This window comes from Mesocricetus auratus, unplaced genomic scaffold (genome assembly GCF_017639785.1).
Source record: "Mesocricetus auratus isolate SY011 unplaced genomic scaffold, BCM_Maur_2.0 Super-Scaffold_100009, whole genome shotgun sequence".
Classification (NCBI taxonomy): domain Eukaryota; kingdom Metazoa; phylum Chordata; class Mammalia; order Rodentia; family Cricetidae; genus Mesocricetus; species Mesocricetus auratus.
The window spans coordinates 60825721-60846316 of record NW_024429193.1 but is presented as its reverse complement, the minus strand read 5'-3'; the positions used below and the strand labels follow the sequence as shown (position 1 = coordinate 60846316).

General features: G+C 40.1%; 1 protein-coding gene across 3 annotated transcripts in view; it reads left to right on the top strand.

Annotated features, from left to right (window-relative positions):
• Arnt (aryl hydrocarbon receptor nuclear translocator) overlaps positions 1-20281 on the top strand; it is a 71266-nt gene extending 50985 nt beyond the window's left edge. For 2 of the 3 annotated variants that reach the window (XM_040751461.1, XM_040751462.1), the window contains 12 exons: positions 507-583; positions 5164-5298; positions 7542-7616; positions 8584-8735; positions 12442-12552; positions 12726-12807; positions 13163-13286; positions 13476-13578; positions 13954-14101; positions 16542-16701; positions 17344-17513; positions 18329-20281. In XM_040751461.1, the coding sequence (XP_040607395.1) occupies positions 507-583; positions 5164-5298; positions 7542-7616; positions 8584-8735; positions 12442-12552; positions 12726-12807; positions 13163-13286; positions 13476-13578; positions 13954-14101; positions 16542-16701; positions 17344-17513; positions 18329-18418 (1427 nt within the window). In that variant the 3' untranslated portion in view covers positions 18419-20281. 3 annotated transcript variants of the gene reach the window in all.
• The last annotated feature ends 315 nt before the right edge of the window (positions 20282-20596 follow it).

Sequence of the window (20596 nt, the reverse complement as noted above, 5' to 3'; positions counted from 1 at the left end):
GATGAACTCTTCTTCCCCTTTTCTGTGAATATGAGTATCTTTTGTTTTGAATAATTAAATTTTTGTTAATTTTAAAAGTTACTGGTAAGGCAGGTATGTTTACTTCTCTGTGTATAAATACACAGCATAGTAAAGTTTATGTTTTTAGATGTCTTTGGCTGGGACTTGTATTTTCCAATTTGTTACAATTAAAATATTGCAACCAGGTATGTGGTTCATGCCTGTAATTCTACCATTGGTAAGCAGAATGAACAGTCAAGGTTACAGATACAAAAGTTCCATTTAAGACAGTTATACTCAGTCTTAAAAAGAAAAAGAAAAAACAAACACAAAGTAATGACTGACATATATAATATAATAAAGTCTGTATGATTGATTACCTTTTTAAAAATCATTTTATATTTAGCATCTTCATACAGAAATGTATTGGTGAGCTTGTAGTCACTTGCCTTTAAAGGTATTGGGTTTGAGATGTCTCTGAGTCATGCTTCTTTTCCTTCATGAAGGTGTCTCCCTCCCGGATGATGACCCAGAGGCTGGCCAGGGGAGCAAATTCTGCCTAGTGGCCATTGGCAGGCTGCAGGCAAGTATGAGTCGTCACATCTCTGTCCCTTTCAGATGAGGAAAAAAATCTTTCCAGGACTTATTTGTGTGTGTGTGGGTTTTTTTTTTTTTTTTGGTTTTTCAAGACAGGGTTTTTCTGTATTGTTTTGGAGGCTGTCCTGGACTCTCTGTAGACCAAGCTGGCCTCGAACTCACAGAGATTCTCTTGCCGCCGCCCCCCCTCCGTGCTGGGATTAAAGGCGTGTGCCACCACCATCCAACTTTAGAAGTATTTTTTAATTTATTTTTTATTTTATGTTTATGGGTATTTTGCCTTCATGTATGTCTGTGTACCACTTGCATGCCTGGTGCTTGAGGAGGCCAGAAGAAGACATTGGATACCATGGAACTGGAGTTTTTGATCTGCCATGTGGGTGCTAGAACTTGTGTAGGCAGACTTTTCTGTCCCACCAGCCAGTTCCCAAATAACCGCATAGAGACTCAATATTAATTATAAATGCTTACCCAATAAGTTAGGCTTTTTTTTTTTTTCAGTTTTATGAGACAGGGTTTCTCTGTATTGTTTTGGAGGCTGTCGGTCCAGCCCGGCCTCGAACTCACAGAGATCCGCCTGCCTCTGCCTCCCGAGTGCTGGGATTAAAGGCATGCGCCACCACCGCCCAGCTAAATTAGGCTTGTTTTTAGCTAGTTCTTAAACTTAAATTAACCCATTTCTATTAATCTGTGCTGCCCTGAGACTCGTTTACTTCATGTAGGTACTTCTCATCCTGCTCACTCTGTAGTCTCATGGCATCTCCTCTGACTCCACCCTCCTCCTCCTCCTCCTCCTCCTCCTCCTCCTCCTCCTCCTCCTCCTCCTCCTCCTCCTCCTCCTCCTCCTCCTCCTCCTCCTCCTCTTCCTCTTCTTCCTCCTCCTCCTCCTCCTCCTCCTCTTCTTCCTCCTCCTCCTTTTCTTCTTCTTCTTCTTCTTCCTCTTCCTCCTCCTCCTCTTCCTCTTCTTCCTCTTCTTCTTCCTCCTCCTTCTTCTTCTTCTTCCTCTTCCTCCTCCCTTTCCCCTCTCCCCCTCCCCCTTCCCACATCCTCCTAGTTTGGGTCTCTCTTCCAATCTCTTCCTGCCCAGCCATAGGCCAGTTAGCTTTTTATTAACCAATGAGAGTAATACATATTTGCAGTGTGCAAACATTGTTCCACAGCATTTCCCCCCTTTTATCTAATTAAAAAGAAAGGTTTTAACTTCAACATAGTAAAATTATATACACCAAAATCAGTTATCAAGATACAGTATCCAATCCATTTGTATTTGGTAAGATTAAAGAAAATACTATTTGTCTTATCTTTGTGAGTCTAAAGTTTTGTACCTAATTTGCCTTTTATCATCACTAAGGAAAACTTTTTAAGTCTAATTTAGTCTTTAACTTCATTACTTAACAACAGGGACACCTGGCTGCCTGGACAGATATTCTTCTGTAATGTTGAGGCATCTACCATTGGCCTACAGGCCTAGTGTATCTGACAGACATTTCTGAGGAGCAGGAAATCTTGAAGTATCTTGGCAAAGTTTGGCAGTCCCCTTTTTTGTGTCTTGCTTGTCCAGTTTGGACAGTACACTGTCAGCAATTGAGGCAAGGGCAGTTTCTTGCCCAAATGGCTAGCTTTTTGCCAAAAAAGAAAGCAAGCTCCATATGGAGTTTCTTCTATGCCTATCATCTTCTTTTGAACTAAATTGTGCTTGTGTCACTGTCAAGAAAAGTCTTAGGTTATTAAAACATCTTAAATGCTATATTCTGTAGATCTTTGAAATGATTGAAGATCATCTATCTAAATATATCTGTTTAACCTTGTAAGCATACCTTATATGACTGCAAGTTTGATCATTATAAATGACCAACTACAATAAATGACCTGTCTTTATTGTCTTAAATAGCCTTCAAGGACTAAAACTTTACATTACATTTTTAAATGAACTGCATAGATACCATACCTTAAACAAGAGTAGAAACATGTATACAGTATAGCAAAAATAATGTTAAATTTGTATCAGTATACAAAAAGCCATACCAATGAAAAATATTTGAGACTAGTGGTTGTTCAAAAGTAGACTTAACAATCTACCCTTTTGTCCCATCATTTGTATACTGTAATTCCCCCTTTTCCCTTCAGAAATAGATCCCTGAATCTAATCTCCTTTGCTTAGTTTTTTTCCTGACTATGACCAATAACACCTTGTAACCAACTTCTCTAAATGATGGCAAACATCCATAACTCACCAAATGACCAAAAACTACCTCTTGGGAATGTGGACATCATGTTTCCTAGACTTCTTCCTCTTGTTTGGGGGTGACAGCATCTTCAGGGGCCCTGAGAACATTAGGATAATGGTCAAGTCCTGGAGAACTAGCTCTATTATTTTTTGTTTAGTCTCTCTGTGATGGGAAAGTATACAGCTTATCTGAAGTCTTGGCTGGATAGTCTGTGAGGCTGGGCCATCTTAGCTAGCAACTTTGAAGATGTTCTGGATGCAGAATTTTGAGGAAACTGCAATAAAAGTATTCTGAGAGACTGAATCACTTGGGGAACTTGTCTTCATTGGTGTCTGGTCCTTTTTTTCTGAAAATATAAACTTTTAAAGATAACATACATCGCCGGGTGGTGGTGGTACACGCCTTTAATCCCAGCACTCGGGAGGCAGAGGCAGGCGGATCTCTGTGAGTTCGAGGCCAGGCTGGACCGACAGCCTCCAAAACAATACAGAGAAGCCCTGTCTTGTTAAACCAAAAAAAAAAAAAAAAAAAAAAAAAAAAGATAACATATATCTGCATTAACACATATAAGGAATATGTGGTGTGCACAAGTCATTTAAAGATTTTTTTTCTACGTTTGATCAGGTAGAAGGCATCTGTTAACTTTATAAGTCTGTTTGGACTGTATAACCAAACCTTCATCCATGTCATATGAAAAGATGGCATGTAATAATAAGTCATGGAGACTCTGTAGCCAACAGGATTTATCATGTCTCATCCAGTCTCAGAGCTGTTCCCACAGTAGAGGGATCAGCTTATATGTTACCTGTCTTGTAGTCTTTCTCGGTTTCTTTAATCATGTATGTAGCCAAGATTTTCAGGAGGTTTCCCCCAATCAAATCTGATCTTTATTAATTTCGAAGAGAAGCATGACTTTTTGTTTCCTGTGGAAACAAAGGCATAACCTCTTCCCCAATGCAACACATTTCCCAACTCCCATTCTGAAGTCAAGACATCTCTAACGTATCTAGGCTGGTTTAATTCAGCAGTGCCTTTCATAATCCAGTGTCTCTCAGCAGCTGCCATTTTCACTTATCAGCATTCACAGAAGTGAACAAAGCACCATACAGGGCCCAGATTCTCTGTGCATTTCCCATCTTTACGTGGCTCTTTTCCTTTCTATCACTGTACTCTTTCTTTAAAGACTTTCATTTTTTCCTATGACTGCCTATAACCATTATTTTTGTTGTTTTCCCTTTTTTTTCTTTTTTCTTTTTTGGTTTTTCGAGGCAGGGTTTCCCTGTGTAGCTTTGGAGGCTGTCCTGGAACTAGCTCTTGTAGACCAAGCTGGCCTTGAACTCACAGAGATCCGCCTGCCTCTGCCTCCCAATTGCCCTAGTATTTACTGTATCTGTTTAAAGGTTTTCTCATTCTGGACCACTTTATTGTGCATCTGCAGCCTTCTCTGACCATGTGAGCCAAACTTTAAACCCACCATGTGGCTCTGCACATGGAGCTGGACAACTCAAACCTTCAGACAATAGCCAGGAACCACATCTCTCTACACTGCAGCCTGCCTGAGAGACTGCAGACTAGGAAACTGTATCTGACTCTGTGTTTGTGTGTTTGGAACTTTCCTTTTTAAGCTTTCTCAGGTCCTGTATGGAAATATGTGTCCCATGTTGGACACCATATGTAATGAGTCTTTTTCTGTCCTATCAGCCAACTCTCAAAAAATGACACAGAGACTTATTAATTATAAAAGCTCAGCCAATAGCCTAGACTTGTTTTTAGCTAGCTCTTTTTTTTTTTTTTAAGTTTTTCGAGACAGGGTTTCTCTGTATTGTTTTGGAGGCTGTCCTGGAGCTCACTCTGTAGACTTAGCTAGCTCTTATAACTTAAATTAACCCATTTCTATCAATGTGACCTGCCTTGTGTGTACTAGGCAGATCACATTAAGTTAAATTAACTTAATTCACTTGTATTAATGTGACCTGCCATGTGGGTGCTAGAACTTGAACCCAGGACCTCTGGTAGAGCAGCCAGTGCTTTTAACCACTGAGCCATCTTTAGCCTCTTGATTTTGATTCTTTTCCTGCACACAGACTAACCAAATAAAAAGTAGCATGTTTAGGGTTGCATTCAACATTTTCTTACTTTACTAACTTGGTAAAGAGAACATGTGTAGTAATAGAGCTAGACTTTATGCCTCTCATTGGGATTGCCATTTTTCATTTCTGGATGAAACACTTACGAGTTCCTAAATTTAATAGTCTTATATTTACATATATACTCATGAAGAAAATGTTTCTGTAAGTAAAGGATTTATTTTGGCTCATTTTTATCTCTCCATTCTTAGGTAACAAGTTCTCCCAACTGTACAGACATGAGTAATGTTTGTCAACCAACAGAGTTCATCTCCCGACACAACATTGAGGGGATATTCACTTTTGTAGATCATCGCTGTGTGGCTACTGTTGGCTATCAGCCGCAGGTGAGAGTCTAGTTCCTACAGTTGATACTTAGGCTTCTGTTTTCTGTTGCGAGTGTTGAGGTTACATGGCTATCTAATTCCAGGGATGACCAAAATATAGTAGTCCAGTTCAGAAAAAAAAAAGAGATGCTCTTATTTTGCTAATAGCAAAATCTAGTTTCAATTTCTACCAAGACTATCACCCCATATAGAGAAATATAATTTGTGAAACCACATGAAAATAGTAAGTATAAATACATACTTTTTTTGGTTTTTGTTTCGGGTTTTTTTGTTGTTGTTGTTTTGGTTTTTGGGTTTTGGATTTTCGAGACAACTCTGTGTAGTTTTATAGACCAGGCTAGCCTTGAACTCACAGAGATCCATTTGTCTCTGCCTCCTAAGCACTGGTTTAGAGGTGTGTGTCACCACTGCCCGGCCTTTATACTTACTTTGTATTTCTGACATTAATATAGATAACTCAAAACTACTTATTTTAATTATTCTAGTGTAACAATTCTTATTTAGGTTATTTATATAATTGTTAATGGAATAATAGCCTGTAATAATAGCACTAGTTAATTATAATATTCTCATGCAGTATATCAGTTAACTGTCCCTCATGTATATGACCTCTGTGATCTGTATAATCCTGGCTATAAGTATTTGAAATGGTCAGTGAAGACGTCTTGAAAATGAAGAACTAAGTTGGAGGATTTACTTACATTCCTGATCCACCGCTTTCTGTAAAGCTGTTATGAAGGAAGTGTGGCGTTAATATAGGGAGATGTTAATTTCCTGATCTATTCTGATGAGTGGCCAGAAGAGAGCCTTTTTTTACATTCATGGTCATTGGATTTTCAGCAAAACTGCTTAAACATTTCCAGGGGAAAAGGTCTAACAAATGGTAGTGTAGATACTAGATTCCATATACACTACCACCACCCCCTAGAAATCATACCATAGACAACAATTAACTCAAAGTTCTAAATGTATAAGTACTAAAGTTGGAAATAAGCTTCTAGAAGAAAATCTTTGTGTGTGCACATAAATAAGAAGGCCAGGGCATAATCTTGGGGGCTCACCAGGTTCCATTTGTCTTTTCATTTTGAGGCAAGATCTCTTATCTTGGCCTGAAAACTGAAAAGCAGTCTAGGCTTGCTGGCCACTGAACTCCAATAATCTACCTGTCTCTGGTTCCTCTGGGATTGTGAGAATGTACCACAGTTGACTGATTTTACTTTTTATTTTTATTTTTGAAACAGTGTCTCACTATGTAGCTTTGGCTGTATTGTAACTCTCTATGTAGACCAGACTGATCTCAAACTCAGAGATCTACCTGCCTCTGCCTCCCTGGTGCTCAGAGTAAAGGTATACACTTGCATGCCTGGCTATTTTTATATTATGTATATGTGTGAGTACCTGAGTATATGTATGTACACCATGTATTTACCTGGTATCACAGAGACCAGAAGAATGCATAGGATCCCCTGGAACTGAGTTCCATGTAGTTAGAACACTGTCTTGATAGCGACTGCTTCATAGGAAGTATTGGATCAGGGATTATAAATCGTCCAACTTGGTTCTTCACTTTTAACTGCCTGGTATATGATCTTTTCAAGAGCAAGAAGTGCTCTTAAGGGATGAGCTATTTCTCCCGCCTCACCTGGATTCCCACACTTTCTTGAAAATGTATATTCTAACGACCAAACTTAAGTCCTCATGCTTGCAAGGTATGAATGCTCTCTTTCTTTTCCTGTCTTTTTTTTTTTTTTTTTTTCTCTTCCTGAGATAGGTTTTCTTCCTAGGCTAGCCTCAAACTGGAAATCTTTCTGTCCCAGCCTTCTGAAATGCTGAAATTTATAGAGTATGCCTGGTAAAAACAAAAAACAAAAAAACAAAAAACCCTCTAAACTGATTGTAAGAGAGCTAGTAAGATGACTTTGTGAGAAAAACTCTTCATTTTTGGTTGTTCTGTTACAGTCTACAATTACAAGTGTGCATGCATGTCCCTTAGAATGCAACAGGAGTTAAGAGGACAACTTGAAGGAGTCAGTTCTCTCCACCATGTGGGTTCCAGAGATGGAACTCAGCTCACCAGGCTTCCTGGAAAGTACTCATTGCACTGTCTCACTGGCTCTGTCTTCTTTTGTTTGTTCCCTTTTTCCCTCCATACACCTGTTTATAGTAGGATAAAGAAAAGAAATAACGTTTACATCTGTAGCTGACAGATGTAAAAGTGTATTTTTTACTTTTCTCTCTCCTAGGAGCTCTTAGGAAAGAATATTGTAGAATTTTGTCACCCTGAAGATCAACAGCTTCTAAGAGACAGCTTTCAACAGGTAACCTTTCTGCTGGTTTGGGGCTGAGTACATACTTCTGATCAGTGTTCATTTAAACACTGTGGTGCATACTTTTCTTTATACTGAGCTTATAGTTTAATAAATAGAAAATGGTAATAATTTGAAACTAGATAAAGTCCAAGGTGTTTCTACTGGGCTTTAGCTACTTCATGTCTTCTGTTCAGCTAACTGTATCCAAGAAATTGTCTTCAAAGCATTTAAAGTATTACCTGTTTCTCTGAATTCTTTACTTGTAACTAGTTGTAATTCTCAGGCCGGAGCTTCTGAAAATACTTGGCGAAAATAATAGACTTGGCTTTAGATAGCTATTTATATTTTATAAGTTAATTCCATCTCTATAGTGATCTTAACTATCCAATGGGTATAATGATACTTAAAGGTAGAAGCTCGTGGGAGGATTACATAAGGTATTGCCATAAAGCACATGTAGCCCAGTGTTTGCCACATAATAAAGTGTTAGTTGCTAATATTCTCTATTATTAGAAATGGAGAACTAAAAGATTGTCTTCTGTTCCATAAGACCAGGAACTAAAACACTGATAAAACTGAGGCTTCCTGTAAGGGTTTTGTGGAAAGTAAGATTCTCAAGTTTTGAGAGCTGGGATTGATAAATAATGTATAAAATGTATTTGGTGTCACCAAACTGGAATTCCTGGTAAAGACTTGCAAAACCAGTTTGTTAACTGTCTGCAGTAAACTTCAAGGGAAACACAGAGACAGTCTCCTCTGTGTTCCATCTTGACTATACAGTCATACAGTCTGTGGCTTGGGAAGATAGATACTTGATAGATGAATGTCCCCTTAATTTCCTCTTTCTCTTGTTTGACCATTGAATAGACAGGTGCTTCGTGGGCAATTACACAAGAGTCCTGAGGTCCTGAAAGTGGGAAGGTTATTACTTAACTCTCTTCCTTTTAAGTCCACTGATGGCTGAAAACCCTTTCAGGTGGTGAAATTGAAAGGCCAGGTGCTGTCTGTCATGTTCCGATTCCGATCTAAGAACCGAGAATGGCTTTGGATGAGAACCAGTTCATTTACTTTCCAGAACCCTTATTCGGATGAAATTGAGTATATTATCTGTACCAACACCAATGTGAAGTATGTACTCTTCTGTCTTTTTCTCTTGTTGGGTTTCTCCTGTGGCTACCCCTGGAATGGGGCGTGGGTTGGGACAGGGCAAGTCTTAGCCTTATCAAGGTATCTCCTCTTCAACTTTGATTTATGAAATACCATCAGTTTGAGATTCCTCATTTAAAAGATTTCTATAGGATTTGATATAGTCAAGGTGGGTTTTGTTTGCTGTTGACATCTGTTTAATTTGTGTGTATCATGCTGGCATGAAACAGAACGCGTATGAACATTAGAGGAGAACCTGAGGGAATGGTTCTGTCTTCAACAAGTGGGCTCCGGGCATGGAACTCAGGTTGTCAGCCTGGGGGCAAGCACCTTTTCCTACCAAGCCATCTCCCTGGCTCACGGTAGAGTGAGTTTTCATAAGCAGTAGTAGTTTATGCTATAGGCAGTGCCCATACCTGCTGCCTGCTGCAGTGTACTCAGTAAACTTATTTCTATAAGAGATTGTAAATAAAATTAAAACAGTAGTTCAAAGATTAGTTCTTGAGATAGAAAGGTTCTCATTTTAATTTTCTAAATTTGATTTACTTAGTAATAATTTTACTTGTTCTTTCTTTTTTTAATATTTTATTTATTTTTTATGTATACCATCCTCTGCCTGCATGCCAGCAGAGGGCATCAGATCTCATTCGAGATGGTTGTGAGCCACCATGTGGTTGCTGGGAATTGAACTCAGGACCTTTGGAAGAACAGTCAGTGCTCTTAACGGCTGAGCCATCTCTCCAGCCCTAATTTTATTTTTTCTTAATTAGTTAATTACTTATTATTCTGGTTAAACTCAGGGATTTGCAGAAAGTAGGTAAAGTGATGTACCTCTGAATTGTTTCCCTACCTCAGGTGTTTTTGAAGGGTTTCGTTATTTGTTTTTTAGCCAAGATCTTGGTATGTAGTCCTGGCTGGTCTGAAACTCTATTTGTGGACCAGGCTGGCACTGAACTCACAGAGATCCACCTACCTCCCTAAGTGCTGGTAGTTAAAGGTGTGCTACATTCGGCCCTGCCAATGTTTTGCTCTAGTCTAGGAGGATTTTCATCTAGAACAAAGTTGGGCAAACTTTTCTATGAAGGACAGGATAGTAAATATTTCAACCTGGTCTAGACCATCTGATCTTTACTGCAACTACTCAGTTCTGCTGTTGTATGAAAACAGACACAGAAATGACGTGACTGTGTTCCTATAATTTTTATGTATAAAATGGGTGATGGATTAAAGTTGATCCATGGATCAAGGCTTACTGTAGAGCATAATAACATCACACTCTTATTAATTTCTGTTCCTTTTTCTGAGCTTGCTTTTTGTTGTTGTTGGTCTTGTTTTGTTTTTGTTTTTTTGTTTGAGACAAGGCCTCTCTATGCAGTCCTGAATGATGTGAAACTCATTAAGTAGACCAGACTGGACTTGAACTCACAGTAGTCATTATTCTTCTGCCTCATGAGTTCTAGGATTATAGGTATGCTCCACCATGCCAAGCTTCAGCTCTATTATGAGTGTTTTGCCTACATGTATCTCTTTGCATTACATATGTGTATGATGTCCTCAGAGGTTAGAAAAAGGGGATCAAATTCCTTGGAATTAGAGTTGGAGACAGTTGTGAGAAGCCATGTGGGTACTGGGAACTGAACCTGGGTCCTTTGCAAGAACAGGAAGTGCTCTTAACCACTGAGCCATCTCTCTGTCCCCTAGCTCTCAGCTTTTTTAAAAGTTTGCTTGAAATACATTGCACAGGCCATATATCCCAACCATTACACAGACACTTTTTAGTTTAGTACGCAGTTGTGCAACTCTTAGAACCATCTATTTTCACAACATTTTTCATCACTACCCAGACCCTGAGCCCACTAAAATTGTCTATTCTCCCCTTTCCTCTGAAGTCTTAAACATCTAATTTACTATCTCTGTAAATCTGCTTATTTTAGAGATGTGTAAATCACAGAATGGTTCCTTTGTGAGTGGTCTTACTGTTTGCTGGGTCAACCATGAGGTAGTATGTTAGTATCTCATTGTATTGTTGGTTCTGTGAATTAATACTCCATTTTATGGACATAGCATTGTTTTTTTTTAATTTTCATATACTATGTTCTGATCACACTTCTCCCTCTCCCAGCTCCTTCTAGCTCCTTCCCACATACCCAACTCCATGCCCTTTCTTTCTCTCAGCACACACACGCACACGCACACACACACACACACACACACACACACACACACACACACACACACACAGAGACCAAAATAATATAGCAAAAGATGAATAAGACAAAAAAAGATGTCCAAACAGCAATGTGAGACAAAACGTCTTCAAAAATACCACCAAGTACACTTATGTTGGCCAGCTACTCATAGACAAGTGTCATATTCTGAAGTAAAGTGTGGTTAATACACCTAGTGAGACTCCATTGGAGAAAACTATTTTTTCTTTGCAAGAGAGTATCAGTTGCAGATAGTGTCTTGGTTGGGGTGATGCACTAAATATGGAGAGCCCATTGTATTCATCAGTTGATGAACATTGTGTTATTTCTACTATCTTGCTATTCAGAATGAAGCACAAATATTCTTATGATAGTTTGTGTCATCTTGGAACTCACTGTGTAGACCAGGCTGCTGGCCTCAAACTCACAGAGATTCATCTACCTTTGCAGACCTCCAAGTGCTGGGATTAAAGATGAACATTGCATGCCAGCTTCAGCTTACTTTTTTTTTTTTGAGACAGGGTTTCTCTATATTGTTTTTTGGACCATGTCCTGGAACTCGCTCGGTAGACCAGGCTGGTCTCGAACTCACAGAGATCCGCCTGCCTCTGCCTCCCGAGTGCTGAGATTAAAGGCGTGCGCCACCACCGCCCGGCTTCAGCTTACTTTTTAAAGATCAAATTGTTAACAGGGTGTAATGGTGTACAAGAGGATCCTTGTGAATCTGAGGCTACCTAGAGCATTGGTTTTCAACCCGTGAGTCATAACTCCCGGGGCCACAGGGGTTACTTGTCGGATATTTACATTACAATTCATAATAGTAGCAAAATTACTGTTATGAAGTAGCAGCAATAATAATTTTATGGTTAAGGTCACCACAACATAAGGAACTGTAATAAAGGGTCACAACATTAAGAAGGTTGAGCACCACTGACCTAGAGAGTTCCAGGACAGTCAGGGATACATAGAGATACCCTGTCTTTAAAAAAAAGGGGGGGGGGCAGAAAGATCAAACTGTTCTAATATCTACATTGATTTCAGTTGCAATGTTAAAACACACTTTATGGGCACACGCTTTCACAACACCCAGGTGTCAGTAGCTGGAAGGAGTTAGAAAGCAAGTGGGCTGGGGCATGTTTGTGATCTCAGTCCTTGGAGGGAGGAAGAGGTGGTGATCAGAAACTAAAAGTCACCGTACTTCTGAGTTTAAGCTAGCCTGGGCTGTGGAAACCCTGTTTCAGAACAACAACAAATAAAAACAGAGTGAGCCCTTGTTTCTTAGGGCATAGTTTCAGTTAGTACTGTGTTGTCCATAGCATAATTTTTTTTTCCTGGAACCAAGTTCATAGGTTGCCTATGGGGCTGTACTTTGTAAACAAAGGTCTGTTAGTGATTGCCTCCCCTTACAGGTCAGTATATGGAGTTTATTGTATTGAGTCATCTCTTGTTTCCCGTTCCTGTGTTCTTGTCTATTTTCCTAGGAATGCTAGCCAGGAACCACGGCCTACACTGTCTAACACAATCCAGAGGTCACAGCTAGGTCCAACAACCAATCTATCACTAGAGATGAGTACAGGGCCGCTGGCCTCCAGGTGAGAAATGGGGAAGTTGTGAAGTTTTGTGCAATCACTAGCAGAGTGTGCTGATGGGCAGTCACATTTCTTGTTGTTGCTGCATATGGCTTATTGTTTAAAGGCACTTTCTCCAAATTCTTTGTTAAAAATCTTTTTCCCTATTGCTTTCCACACTGATATTTGACATATAGGCAGCAGCAGCAGCAGCAGCAGCAAACAGAATTGGATATGGTACCAGGAAGAGATGGGCTGACCAGCTATAACCATTCCCAGGTGGGTGTGTGTCTTCTTCTGTAAGAGGACAGTGAACATTTCTTTAACATGTATCTCGAAGCTGGCAAGATTGGTTAGTGGTTAAGGGAGCATTGCTTTTGCAGAAGACCCAAGTTCAGTTCCTAGTACCAACGTTGGGTGTCACAACTACCTGTGAGTTTAGTTGCAGGTCTGATGCCTCTGACCTCTGTAGGCACTATATTTTCATGTATACACACACACACACATAATTAAAAAGATAAAAATTAATCTTAAAAACTCCCAGAACCAATAAAAATATGTTTTATATGAAATTGAGTATTATTGAATTGCTACATTAACCATTACTGATTGTTTTCATTATTTTATTCCCTAGGTTTCTGTCCAGCCTGTGGCAACTACAGGAGCAGAACACAGCAAGTCCCTTGAAAAGTCAGATGGTCTCTTTGCCCAGGACAGAGATCCAAGGTTTTCCGAAATCTATCCCAACATCAGTGCAGGTACAGCTTCCTTCCTCAGACTCCTTTTGCAGCCTTAATTTTGATTATCACTGTTTGGACTGCTTCTGCCCATTGGTAGTCTCCAGCATACTTCCACTTAAACTACGTGCTTCATGAGTAAATAGGAATTTATTTAACTATATACTACAGCCCCTTGATGGCCCTCCCCCAACTCCTTTTGGTCCACAGATCAGAGTAAAGGCATCTCCTCCAGCACTGTCCCTGCCACCCAACAGCTATTCTCCCAGGGCAACTCATTCCCTCCTAACCCCCGGCCGGCAGAAAATTTCAGGTGAGCCCCATATGTGTGTGCTGCTTGACAGGGCTCTGCGGGGTTCACTTGCTGAACCCACATGCCATTCTTCCCTTGCTTTCTCTGGTCGTTTCAGACAGAGCAGTAGAACTTACGGAACCTAGGGTGAGACACAGAAGCTGCTTTTTTCCTCCTATTTTTTTGCACCTGTTCTATTGCCTTGTTGTAGGGTCCATCTCTCTGTGTGGTCAGTGTGTGACTGTCAGTCTTTCTTATGTTTTTCAAATTTATCAGGTTTTCCTTAGCGCCAAGGAAATCAAAGGGATCTAGGGAAAGAATTTGGTTGTCTTTTGACTCTTAACTTCCTTGATAGATCACCTTTGAATCCTTTGTTTCTCTATTTGTTCCTCCTAGGAATAGTGGTCTGACCCCTCCTGTAACCATTGTCCAGCCATCATCTTCTGCAGGGCAGATGTTGGCCCAGATTTCTCGTCACTCCAACTCTACCCAGGGAGCAGCTCCAACTTGGACCCCGAGTACCCGTCCAGGCTTCTCTGCCCAGGTAAAGCCTCTCATGTATCTGACCTGTATGCTGTTTTTTGTTTGGTGGGGTCTTTTTCCCTACAGGTAAATTTATTATTGTCATCTTAGATACCTCCTCTCCAATCCCTGTTCTTGATCTTACCTATAATTTTCATGTTTGTTGAGAGCAGCCAGATAATTAAAATACCAGATTTACACTTCCAAAATCTCATTGGTGCTCTGGTTTTGACATAGTCACCTCAAGTCAGAGTTGCTCATTCAGAGCAGTTTAAACAGCTTTGATTTCAGGCATCTTTAGAGTAAATTCAGAGTTGTCTTTGTTTAGGACTATGTAATATAGTATCAAAGTAGAAAATTAGTAATTATATTCATTGACTATTTGTTAAAATTGTGAAAAATCTTGGTATAGTATCTATGCATATAATATTAGTGACTATGTTAGGCTTATTTCTCTTGTGTAAATAACATTTTAGAAAAGGGGAAAAATGAAAACTCAAATCAGGCTCCAGAATTGTTCCATATATATATATAAACAATTGTGTAAAAATACACAGAAAGTCATCCATTTCTCCTTTGGCCAGGATGAGCATTGATGTTGAAGACCGTCATTAGCATCACTATCAGTGCTTTGATATAATCAAGCATGCATATATTGGCTCCCTAGCAGTTACTTTAAAGATTGTGATATTTATCAATGTCTGTAGAAATAATGATTCCACCTGGGTGGTGGTGCACGCCTTTAATCCCAGCATATGGGAGGCAGAGGCAGGCAGATCTCTGTGAGTTCAAGGCCAAGGTCTACACAGAGAGTCCCTGTTTTGAAAAATCAAAGGGAATAAAAAGAAATTATGATTGCATGAAATGTTGAGGCAGTGACTAGTTTCTGAGTCAATAAACTGACAGTACACAACTGTAATCCCAACATAGAAGAGGCTGAGACAGGAAGATGGTGCATTGAAGACCTGCCTGGGCCACCTAGAGATAAACTGTCTCAGAAAAGGAACAGAGTGAGAACAAAAACTGCAGCGGAGAATAAAAGCAGAGAGATGTCCTCAGGATCAGCCACACGCCTCTCCTGCTGAGGGTCATAAAGAGGCTTCGTTTCTGGGTTTGTTTTTTCTTTTTGAAGCAGAAGTGGAGTTTTTATTAAAAGACTCTTTAAATACAGATTTAAGCTGAAATTCAAGAGCAAAAGAGAAACACTCAGATATAGCTGTGTGTGGACAAGAACTTCCCTAAGCCTTGTCATCAAACTCTTGTATACTGCACGTATGTCCCAGTAAAAGGAAAGATGACACTCTTCAGGAGAAGCTAGGACTGTAGGGAAGGCAGATGGAGGAGATGATGCAGGGGTTTTTCTCTATAGAACTCTACTTTTGGGACTGGGGAGATGACCTTAATGATAAAATGCTTGTCACTCAAACCTGATGGCCTAAGTTTAATCACGAAGACCCACTTCGTGGGAAAAGAGAACCAACTCCTGTGTTATCTTCTAACATCCATGCTCATGCATGCTTGTGTTCACATGTGTGTGCATACTCATGCACTCTAAGTAAACGTGAAAAAGAAAATTAAATCAGGTATGATAGAAAGTACCTGGATTCCCAGGACTGGGAAAGTGGAGACAGACGGCTCCCTAGAGGTGCCAGCCAATTAGTCCAGCCACATGAGTGAGCTGCAGGGTCGGTGAGAGACCCAGGCTCATAAATAAGGTGGAAGCCAGGAGGTAGAGGTGCACACCTTTAGTCCCAGCACGTGAGAGGCCAGAGGCAGGTGGATCTCAGTGTGTTCCAGGCCAACCTGATCTACACAGAGAAACTCTGCCTCAAAAAACAAAACAAAAAAATAAAATAGAGAGTAATAAAGGAAGACACCCAACATAACACCTGGCTTCTATACATGTGTGTACATGCACCCACTTACCACAGATATGTATGTGAGCATACATGTAAGGTGGAGAGCAACTGAGGAAGGCGCATTGATCTTTGGTTGCTATGTTGTGTTTGTGCACTTGCATACAAATACAATTTATAGCATGTTTTCTGTTCTCATAATTTTATGAGCTCGTTATATGTAAAAATGGGTTTGCTATACTTTTTTCATGTATGTTTATAATGTATGTTGACCATAACCTCTTGTTCTACTCTGGACTCACTGATACCTCTTCCTCTTGTCAACCAGCCCCTATTCTACTTCAATGTATTTTTTCCTTGTTTCGTGATCCAGTGAACTTAGTTAACTAATTGTTATTGTATTTATTAAACCTATAACTCTTTGCTTTTTGTACTTTTAGTTGCCTAAAAAAATAGTTTTAGCAGGAATTGGGAGTTCGTCAGAAGTATACAGTTAGAGACAGGTGATGAGTTGTGTTCAGGCGAATAGAGTGGTTAATGAGTGTTGACTCATAGTGATGAAGTACACAATATTTCCCTCATTCGGTATCCCCCTTTCTTTGTCAGGTGCCCAGCCAGGCTACAGCCAAGACTCGTTCTTCCCAATTTGGTGTGAGCAACTTTCCGACTTCATCCTCGTTCAGTGCTGTGTCTCTCCCGGGAACTCCCTCTTCATCACAGGGCACTGCTGCCTACCCTACCCTCACCAACCGTGGATCCAACTTCCGTAAGTTCAAACAAGAAAACATAGCAGGAAAATCTACTGCTAAAGAAAGAGGATTTGGTAGTTAGCATTGTGTCCCTGTAATCTTTATGTGCTGACCTAATTATAAGAAAATGCAGTCTGTTTGAAATTGAAAACCTTGTACAAGAGATGTTGAAATGGCCCATTGGGCAAAGTGCTTAACTCACAAGCCTGAATACCTGAGTTTAGTCCCCAGAACGCAGGTGTAGGAGGAGTTGACTCCATCAAGCTGTCTTCTGACTATCAATGAGCCACAACACACATGCGCTATACACATAACAGTAATGACTTTTTAAAATGCTTATAAAAACTTGCTATGGGAAAACTATTTCAACACCTGTAATAAAAGCCATATGAATTATTGTAATATTTACAACAATGGTACTACAAAAACCACATATACTTAATGGAATGCGTGTTTAAATAAACAAGGAATCTTTAGAAATGCTATCTAGGGAATGAAAGTTAATTTGAGAATGGGCTTTGAAATAGAAGCATTGGTTAGCAGATAGAAGGACAGAAGGTATATATGTAAAATTACTGACTTATATGTAGCTGTGTGCTGGTTTCTCCCCTCCATTGAAACTAATAGATTCAGTCTGTTTCTTCTTACTGTGTTTCTAGCTTCTGAGACTGCAGGACAGACCGCAGGACAATTCCAGCCCCGAACAGCAGAGGGTGTGGGTGTCTGGCCACAGTGGCAGGGTCAGCAGCCCCATCATCGGTCCAGCTCCAGTGAGCAACATGTTCAGCAGACATCAGCACAACCACCTAGCCAGCCTGAGGTCTTTCAGGTGAGAGAGAGGGTCAGGGAAGAGAGATAAAGGACAGAAGGGAAGACAGGTTACATAGTGTCAGTAACTGACATTATGAATTTAAATTATAAACTATTATAAACACACCCACTAACCAGACCAAAGTTACTGATGTGAAGCACTGTGTCAAGATGCTGAAGAAAGTTGCATTAGTTCATGTACAGAGACCCATATCTCAAAGTGGATTTGGATTCAAATAGGAGAATTAAAAGTACTTGAAATAGCATACTGATTATAACTATAAACATCTGTTTTCATCTGAGGGGACTGCAAGATTGAATTCAATAATCTTAAGAGAATAAACTAGTCAAAAACAGACTAAAAAAGGCAAAATAGGGTTTGGTCAGAAATAAATGTGATTAGATATATTTTAGATATGACTGTAGTGTTTAAATGAAAGGTTAGCATGCATATTTTCTTTTTTTGAAAATATCAAGTGGGGGCTGGAGAGATGCTCAGCTGTAAAGAGCACTGGCTGATTTTTCCAGAGGACCCGGGTTCAATTCCCAGCACCAACATGGTGGCTTGCCATTGTCTGTAATGCCATCTCCAGGAGTTCCAACACCTTCACACAGACACACATTCAGGCAACACACTAATGCACATACAGGTAAAAAGACTAGGTAAAAAGAAAATAAAGAAATTATAGGAGGAAGATGGAGAAGAGACTAGGAAAAAGGCTATGAAGTGAGGCTGCTTCTGGTCATGAATGGTAGCACGGGGCAGTGTCGGGGGGAGGGAGACACCATCAAAGTAAGGGTATGTGACTCAAATCTAATCCTTTTCTTCATTAGGAAATGCTGTCCATGCTGGGAGACCAGAGCAACAGCTACAACAATGAAGAGTTTCCTGATCTAACTATGTTCCCCCCCTTTTCAGAATAGAACTGTTGGGGTGAGGATAAGGGTGGGGGGGAAATCACTGTTTGTTTTAAAAGCAAATCTTTTGTAAACAGAATAAAAGTTCCTCTCCCTTCCCTTCCCTCACCCCCGATATGTACCCCTTCATCCCTTGACTCTGGAGTAACATTTGTAGAAGAAATGAATTCCCAGGCTTTTAGGGCCCTCTGTAAATCTGAGGACAGGTGAGGTTAGAAGTCCTGTCCTTATGTCTTCTTACCAGAAGTGTCACAGAAATGATTTGTGCTGGAGACAAGGGGCAAAATAGATGAACCTGACAGCCACTAATTGTCTTGGAGACTGTGGCTTGTTTTGGATAGAAATACTGAATAGAGTGGAGGAGAGGAGAAATATCCTCATAGCTGAGGATCATGAAATATGATAGTATATGTGGAGCTTTCGGAAATGAGCAATCCCCTAGAAAGAAACATGAAAGAGCATGAACGTGTGTGTGTGTGTGTGTGTGTGTGTGTGTGTGCGTGCGAGAGAGAGAGAGAGAGAGAGAGAGAGAGAGAGAGAGAGAGAGAGAGAGAGAGAGAGAGAGAGAGAGAGAGAGAATATATATATTTGAGCTCCTCTGTTTTGTTCTTTCTCCCTATTAGGGAGTTTATGCAAAGTTTGTCCCAGATTTTCTTTGTCTTTCTGCTTGCTCTTCAAAGAGTCCTAAGAAATTAATTTTTCTAGGTATTTTTGTATTTAGTATTGCAGCCAAAGAGTATTTAAATTAAGTCTTTGCTGCACTTACACTCATGCCCAGCCAAAATGGAACTATAAGCCAACATACAGTCTTCTGTTGATAGGGTTGGTCTTCTACAGAGGACATTCAGTGATCAAGCTGGATTACCCTGCTCTTTGGTGCTCTCAATTGATGTGGAAAAATCTACAGATGTTACCAGAATAGGCTGGCCAGATAAACACTGTCAGAAACCCAGACTTGCCCATAGGATAATGCTGCATTTTTCTGTCAGAGTCACACATGTGTTCTGGAGAGGTTATTTCTGCATGGAAACTCAACTTCTTGGATTAGCCATCTGAGGGGAAGTCCTCTCCGACAAGGGAATAAACCAAATAGAAAGCCTCCTGCACATGTCCTCTCCTTGCTGTTGTCAAAACAGCATTTAGGTCTTCCTGAAGTCTATTGTTCTTTGCTCCCTCTCAAACTTAGATTTGGGTTTTGCTTTGGAACTTAATTGTGAGTCTATTTGTTAGTTGGGTCCTGGATTCAAATTCCCACAGGGTCACTTGATAATTACAGCCATAGAAATGCAGATACTGCTTTCAACCTTTACCGTCCTCAGGTACATCTCATATATCAGTAGCCTTTTTTTTCCCCTGACTCCTGTCAGTATCTGAGTGAAAGATTAAGCTAATATGGAAAACATCTATTAAGTGTATTCATAGGGAATGAGGAGCCAGGATGGAGAGGCTCGTGAAGAGGCTGAGGGAGTGTTATGTTCTAAGTAAGCTTCCCTCCATTTGTCTCCAGTCTGGTGCCAGGCAATAGAGTGGAAAAGGAGGCTATTTTTTTATTCTAAGTGCACACATACAGTATACATATATATTTATATCACAATTTACAGAACCAAAAAGTTGAGTTTCCAATGAAATATTTGTTTTTTAATAATCAACTTGTTTTTAAATGTGATCAGAACTATCATGTACAGTTATTACAGGGCTTTTGAAGAAGGGGAGGGAGGGAGAAGCTACTCTGAGGGTTTGTTCTGCTTTTCCTTCAGGGTTTTATTTTTGATTGTTTTTTCTTGTCAGCCATCTGTGCTAAGCCTTACAGTGGCAAAAATAATGTCATGTAGCAAAGATTTTAAAACAAAGTATTTTTTCTTTTATAAAGTTTATTGTGTTGTGTGACCTTGATTGCGGCTTCCTTACCCCTTCCAGCTCCTAAATAACAGACATGCACAACTGAAAGGACCCACAGTGGGGCTCAGACCCATAGCATAAGGCATAGTCGAGTCTGATTTTGGGAATTAGGGATCATAGGGCCCTGATCACTCGGCACCCTGTTCCTTGCGTACTTACCCTCCTGACCCTGACACACCGTGAGTAAAGTCAGTAGGCACACTCTGGTCACAGTGGGAGTGGGGGTTGTCTAACCTATTGCAAGATGCTGGGAAGAGCTCTTGGAATTTGCAGCTCTGGGACATC